Consider the following 7945-nt stretch of genomic DNA (forward strand, 5'->3'; position numbering starts at 1 on the left):
AGATTACATGTATCACATATATATGTCATCCTAAACCATACTTGTTCAATATGAAACTTACCACATTGACCTTGATCTTTGATGCCGGTGACTGCACCTTCCTTCCTCTAATCTACAGACGGTAGGATGTCTTCTAACTTCTCATACATGAAGCTCCCAATTTTATGTCGACCCCCTCGGAGCATCCTGAAGTGTTTTACTTTCAATCCCCTGTAAGACATCGGAAATTCATTGTTTGTCATGGCCTCAAACTTGTTCAATTTCAACTTATAGGGGGTATCCTTCTTGTTTAAGTTGTGAATGTACTTGACATTCTCCTTGAACAGATTGAAACGCTTGTATTTCTTGGCAAGGTCTAAAGAAATGGAGTGATGGCTTTGCCACCTCTCGAATAAGTCCCAAAGACTTTCCTCTTATTCGAAGTCATTCTCATTGAAATCGAAGTTAGTGACGAATCCGATAACTGGAGCTAGTGAGAGAGCTACCAATACAAACTTCCCTATCTCTATGGCTAGCTAGCTTATGAAGTTAATTTGTACCCCCAAACAAAAAATGAGGAACAAACAAGTGATATAAAAGGAAAAAAAAAATATGAGTTCGAGAATTATAATTGAAAGGGAAGATGTTTGAACTATACTTAGCCATGCAAGCGAGCAAGCCCTTTTTTATAATGGCAAAAAAAAAAAAGAAGACTGTCCTCCACGATTTGGTGAATATTTTTGATACCCCTGCATTTTTTCAAACTAATGACATATACTCCTTGAACCTGGTCTTCTATGTGAGTGCAATTAAAATGACCAAAATAGCCTTGGATTCTCTTTCTTTCCAAAGGTCTTCCATTTTTCCCAAAAAAAAAAAAAAAATCTTTGCCTTTAAGATCCTCCATATTTCAGGTATAGATCTCAATTTATATAACAAATTTTGATTTATTTATATTTTTTCCAAAAACCTAAATGAGTATTTGTAAATCACCAAAACAGGGGATCTTTTAGCGGTTATTGTCGTGTTTTAGTTTAGAGGCCAGAGGTTCACATGGACACGTCATCATAATTGATGAAAGAGACAATTTACTACTCTAATTAATATAAAAAGTTTGATACAATTCTTCAAAAGAGTATATTGTGGCACAATCAAGTTGGCTCAATATTCCTATGGCATTCAGGTATTATTTTAGGGATAATTACGAAAAAATGATCACCTTTTGACGAATTTATGATTCTAGCCCACTATTCATTTTAATTACCAAAACGTGAACAGCAACAAATTCAAAGGTTTTTAAAGTGACTAATTGGAAATAGTCACTTTAAACCTGTGAAATAAGCACTTTAAAACTGCTGGATTTGTTATTGTTCTAAAATTTTTTTTTAACAAAAACGTGATGATTCATGTTTTGGATTTAAAATGACCAGGTAGTCGAAATCATATATAACTCATTTTCAACTCACCAAATTAATGGTAATTCACCAATGTCATCACTTTTAAAACAGTGTCTCAAATATCGATCAAAACACCTACATGCCCCCTAAAGTTTGGTCTTCTCAATTACATTAATGTAAAATTACTTGAATATTCTCATCGTCAACTTGAAATAAAAATCTTGTTTTTTCTTCCTAAAATCAATCATTTTGAATCTCTTTATTCTTCAGTCTTAAGATTAATCTAAAAATCTTCAAACCTAAAGAACAATACATGATTTTTGAAGTAGAAGATGATGAGATTTTTAATAAAAACTTCTAGAATTTTCTGTATGGGAGGTGAGTTTCAAAAGATGGATTGAAGATGAGGTAAAATATGTTAAAATTAATTTGCTATATAGTTTGAAGAATTTGAAGATGATCGATTGTATACAAAATAAAAAATAAATGATTTTTAACTAGATTGAAAATAAAGGTATTTAAGTTATTTTTAGTTAGTAATGAACAACAAAAGAGACATGTTATCAATTTGAAAAAGCATGAGTAATTCAAAGATTCACCAATGTCAACGGAAACATGTTATGAGATAAATTAACTAAAAAGTTGAGGGAGGAGGGGGGAGCAGGGTCGGCCCCTTAGTTCATCCATGTTCCCTCCCCCCACATATATAAACAAGTTATTTTTTGAGATAAATTCATTAGGGTGATCTATAAGGGTGAATGCGAACTCAAGACCTCCACTTCGTAAGACGTACTTTGGCCGTCTCACATATCACGCAGCTAAGCAACATAGCTGGAGGACGAAATACAGTTGGAAGATAGCTGGAAGATTGCATAGCTCGGAAGCTTCAGGAAGTTTTCTGTTAATTTGTTTAACTTGTAAACAGTTTTGTAATAACGTCTTTTAGTTAGTTGGTTAGATCAGAACAGTTAGATGGTTAGAAGGCTGGTTATTCTGTTTTGACGCAACAAAATAGTGTGTGAATGTGTGTATATATATATAGGGTACAAAGGAAAGAAATAAAGAATACTTTTTTTTCTCACAAATCAATTCTCTACAAAATATATTTCTCTCGCATTTTATTCAACTCTCGACATGGTATCAGAGCAATTCTGATCTCATTTCTTTTCTTCATCATTCATCCTTGAAACTCTTCAACATTTGTTCATGGCCACTGAAACACATCACATTCCATCTTCTTTAGCTTCGTTGAATGAAGATTCCAATAATCCTTATTATCTTCACAATGGAGATAATCCAGGATTAGTTCTTGTCTTTCGGACTTTAGATGGAGACAATTACGCTACATGGAGCAGATCTATGCTTATGGTGATGACTGCTAAGAATAAGCTTGGTTTTCTGGATGGCACCTTGCTCAAACCAACTGATGAATCCAGTTCTGCCTATCGTGCATGGATTCGCTGCAACACCATGGTTATCTCATGGTTTCTAAATTCAATTTCGAAAGAAATTGCTTCAAGTGTAATATACATTGATACTGCTACTGCGATTTGGACTGATCTGAAGGAAAGATTCTCACAAAAGAATGGTCCTCACATTTTCTAACTTCAGAAATTGATTTCCACATTATCTCAAGAGAATCTCTCTGTTGGTACATATTTTACTAAACTCAAGGCGCTTTGGGATGAACTCTTTACCTACAGGCCTATTCCTCTACGTACTTGTGGTTTTATGAAAACAATTCATGAGTATTTTCAATATGAATATGTTTTTCAGTTCTTAATGGGTTTAAATGATACCTATTCTCATATTCGTGGCCAAATACTGCTAATTGATTCTCTTCCAAGTATCAATCGTGCATTTTCTCTAGTTCTTCAAGAAGAACGGCAGAGAGAAGCATCCTCATCCATTGGTTATTTTACTCACAATTCTGCTGCTCTTGTGAGTAAATCTGTGATTTCTCGACCAATCAGTCATTTTGGAAAGCCTCAATTTCCTAGGAAAGAAAATAAGATCTGTAGCCATTGTGGTTTAACTGGACACACGGTTCCATGGATATCCTCCTGGATACAGATTTACAAAGAACAAAAGGGTTTCTCCTTTTGCAAATCATGTGGACGCATCACCACCTGTTGCTCATTTTCCTGAGCTTTCAATTTCAAGGGAGCAATATCACCAACTCATGGCATTTGTCAAGGCTGATGACACTGCCGATCCTCAACCTTCTGCCAATCAAGTTTGTAGTTCTGTTGATAATCAAGATCGCTTATTCTTTCAAGTGACAGGTAAATGTCTTGAATATCTTCATTCGAATCAATCTCACTCTGTTTTCTTCTCTACTCAAGCATTTCACATTGCTTCTCAATCAAAATTTCTTATCAATAATTCGTGGATTATTGATTCTGGTGCTACTGACCATATGGTTAGTTCCATTACTCTTCTTACTACAATTACAGCTTCTATTTCCAAACAAGTTGCCCTTCCAAATGGCAAATTTGTCTTAGCAACTCACATTACCACTGCTAGAATTTTTGCAACTCTAATTCTTACAGATGTCTTGTGTGTACCTACTTTTTCCTTCAATCTTATATCTGTTAGTAAAATCATTAGAAAACTTCGTTGTTGCCTTATATTTTTTGATGATTTTTGTTTCATACAAAATATGGCACGATGGCAAACGATTGGACTGGGTGAAGCTAATAATGGTTTATATTACTTGAAACTTTCATCAACCACTTCACACATTCCTTCTGCTTTAACTGCTTCTTCTTCTTCTTCAATAAAGACTGTCTCAGATGATTTCTGGCACTATCGATTAGGGAATTTATCATCTTCTAGACTTAGTCTATTGCATTCCTTGTTTCCTGGAATTTCTTTAAACTTCAATAATGTTTGTACAGTCTGTCCTTTAGTTAAGCAACGAAGGTTGCCATTTCCTGTTAGCAAATCTGTTTACAATTCAATGTTTGAATTGATTCACTATGATATATGGGGACCTTTCTCTGTAAATTCTGATAATGGTTCTAGGTATTTCCTTACCATTGTTGATACTCATAGTCGTTATACTTGGGTTTTTTTGATGAAAAATAAATCACAGACTCGTTCTCTTGTTCATTTTTTCTTTAACTTTGTTGAAACTCAATTTCAATCTAAGATTAAAAAAAACATTCGGACTAATAATGGAATTGAATTTTCTATGCTTCTAAGGGCATCTTTCATTAATGTAGTTGTGTTGAGACACCTCAACAGAACTCCATTGTTGAAAGGAAGCACCAACATTTATTAACTGTGGCTCGTGCTCTACGTTTCTAAGCTAATCTTCCTTTACAATTTTGGGGTGAATGCATTTTGACTGCCACATATTTGATTAACCACATTCCTACATCAATTCTTTCAAACAAATCTCCATATGAGATCTTGTTTTCTAAGCCAGCAAAATTTTCACACTTAAGAGTTTTTTGTAGCCTATGTTATGCATCTACTCTTAGTCATGCTCGTAGAAAGTTCCCTACAAATGTCATATAACATAATCTAATTCTAATGGTTACTTAGTTCTTCCAAATTCATGTTCAGATACACAATCATCAGATTTACCTTCATTTGTTTTTGAACCAGTTATTCCATCAATTGTTGAGTCTATTCCTATTTCTCATCATGAGACTCCAAATATTCCAACCATCGATATTGATATAAGCTCATCAGATAATATTCCTTCTAATAATATCCTTCCTACTCGACAGTCTACACAATCTAAAAGACCTCCTAGTTATTTGAAAGATTTTCATTGTAGTTTGATCAATTCATCTCACTCCAGTTCAGCCTTGTCATCAGCCAATGTTGTTTCATCATTAGGTAATTCATATCCTATATCTTCTGTTTTGAATTAAAACCGTTTGTCATCATCTCATAAGCATTTCAATTTATCTATTTCTGCCAATTTTGAGCCTTAATTCTATCATCAAGCCATTGCTTATCTTCATTGGAAAGAAGCTATGCAAAATGAGATTGATGCACTTGAACAAAATCAAACTTGGAAAGTAGTTGATCTACCTCCTGGTAAAAAGCCTATATGTTGCAAATGGGTATACAAGATCAAATATAGGACTGATGGGGAGATTGAAAGATACAAGGTTAGGCTTGTAGTTAAGGGATTCACACAGTGTGAGGGACTAGATTACCATGAGACGTTTTCTCCAGTAGCAAAAATGACTACTGTTCGTATGTTGATTGTTATTGCTGCTGCTAAATGTTGGTGTTTACAGCAATTAGATGTTAACAATGAATTTTTACATGGTAATCTTGATGAGAAGTGTTTATGTCATTACCATTTGGTTTTGGTTTCAAAGAGAAGAACAAAGTGTGTAGGTTAACCAAGTCACTATATGGTCTAAAGCAAGCTAGTAGACAATGATTTTCACATGTTTCTACTACTCTTATTGCTTATGGTTTTGAACAATCAAAATTAGATTACTCACTTTTCATTAAGAGTGAAGGAGATATCTACATTGCTTTATTGGTATATGTAGATGATATTATTATTGCAAGTAATAATGATGTTGTTGTCACCAACTTATCATCTTTCTTGAATTCACAATTTCACCTCAAGGATTTGGGTCAAGCAAAATTTTTTCTGGGTTTAGAAATTGTTAGAAATACCAATGACATTTCTGTATCTCAACGAAAATACACATTGGAAATATTAGAAGACAGTGGTTTACTTGCTTCCAAACCGGCTTCTTTTCCCATGGAATCTAATTTGAAGTTATCAAGAGAAGAAGTAATCTACTCTCTGACCCAACTCAATACAGAAGATTAATTGGTCGTCTTATTTATTTAACAATTACAAGACCAGATATAGCTTATGTTATTCAGATATTGAGTCAATTCATGGATGCTCCAAGGCAACCACATTTAGATGCTGTCCACCGTGTTCTTCGGTATCTAAAGACTAATCCTGGTCAGGGGATTTTTTATCCATTTCAATCTAATTTTAAATTGAAAGCTTTTTGTGATAGTGATTGGGCGGGATGTCCTGATTCAAAAAGGTTGATCACTGGTTTTTGTGTTTTCTTGGGGGAGTCCCTTATATCTTGGAAATCCAAGAAGCAACATACAGTCTCAAGGTCTTCTACCAAAGTTGAATACAGATCCATGGCTTCCACTTCTTGTGAATTAACATGGTTATTTGCTTTACTCAAAGATTTTAAGGTGTTTGATAATCAGCCAGCTCTTCTCTTTTGCCACAGCGAAGCAGCTTTGCATATACAAGCTAATCCTGTATTTCACGAACGAACCAAGCACATTGAGATAGATTGTCATTTCATTCGAGATAAAATTTTGCAAAGATTAATTCGTACTATGCATATTGACATTGAGCATCAAATTGCTGATATTTTTACAAAACCGCTTGGCAAAGCACCTTTTGAGTATCTCATTTCCAAGATGAATTTATTGAACATATAATCATCTTGAGGGGGGGTATCACGCAGCTAAGCAACACAGCCGGAGGACGCAATACAGTTGGAGGACAGTTGGAAGATTGCATAGCTAAGAAGCTTCAGGAAGTTTTCTGTTAATTTGTTTAACTTATAAACAGTTTTGTAATAACGTCTTTTAGTTAGTTGGTTAGATCAGAACAGTTAGATGGTTAGAAGGTTGGTTATTCTGTTTTGACTCAACAAAATAGTGTGTGAATGTGTGTATATATATATAGGGTACAAAGGAAAGAAATAAAGAATACTTTTTTCTCACAAATCAATTCTCTCCAAAATCTGTTTCTCTTGCATTTTATTCAACTCTCGACATCACCAACCTTTAAATCTAATAATAACATTCAACCGCCATTAATTTTGTACATTTGTCTACAAATCCACCAAACTCCTTATAGGATTGATGGGCCCAAAGGCAGGTACATCAAAAAAAATTATGTAAATAAAACATCAAATTAAAATCTCCTTATGAGGTGTTGGCTTCCGCGCATGAGATTGGTACGACGACATTTGCATTAGTTAGGGGCTTTCCAAACACGATTTTCATTGATGCAAGTAAGGAATTAAATTCCTTATAACCTTTCTCTCTTTTATTGGAAACATGAAAACAAAATCATTTGATTTGTTTCCAATCACAATCAAGTTGACTTTAATTTTGCAATCATGAATTAGAATAATTATCATTAGGATTTTACTAATATATCATTTCCAATAGGTAACATAAAAAAAATAATCTTTTATTGATAAAAAAGAAACCAAATTATCAAGAAAAAATTAAAACAAATAATAAAATAAATAAATTGACTATGTGAGATTTAAACGAGGATTAATAGATTAAAAAACAACAATGAAGAAGGAAAGATCAATTGAAATTAATTTTGATTAATTCAAATATTAAATTTACCTATTATAAAAATATTCTCGTTATGTCTAAATGCTTCTTACCAAATTTAATCTCTTGTTAAGATTTTAAATTATTTAAATAAAAATAATGAAAGATAGGTAACGAAAGAAGATGAAGGTTTGTGTTTGAGACATCAGACACGTTTTCAGAGAAGTCAATAGTACAATTGATGCTTT

The 7945-nt window shown here is 33.5% G+C and overlaps 1 protein-coding gene across 1 annotated transcript; it reads left to right on the top strand.

Moving 5' to 3' along the window:
* Positions 1-2582: 2582 nt before the first annotated feature.
* On the top strand, positions 2583-6952 carry LOC147405520 (uncharacterized). The gene is made up of 9 exons (XM_086433696.1): positions 2583-2897; positions 3153-3317; positions 3460-4403; positions 4604-4680; positions 4950-5228; positions 5340-5669; positions 5903-6153; positions 6249-6653; positions 6866-6952. Exons 1-9 carry the CDS (start codon positions 2583-2585, stop codon positions 6950-6952), a joined length of 2853 nt encoding a protein of 950 aa, XP_086289822.1.
* The last annotated feature ends 993 nt before the right edge of the window (positions 6953-7945 follow it).

The sequence above is a fragment of the Akebia trifoliata genome, chromosome 3 (genome assembly GCF_017979445.1).
Source record: "Akebia trifoliata isolate Shusen 1 chromosome 3, ASM1797944v1, whole genome shotgun sequence".
Taxonomy (NCBI): Eukaryota; Viridiplantae; Streptophyta; class Magnoliopsida; order Ranunculales; family Lardizabalaceae; genus Akebia; species Akebia trifoliata.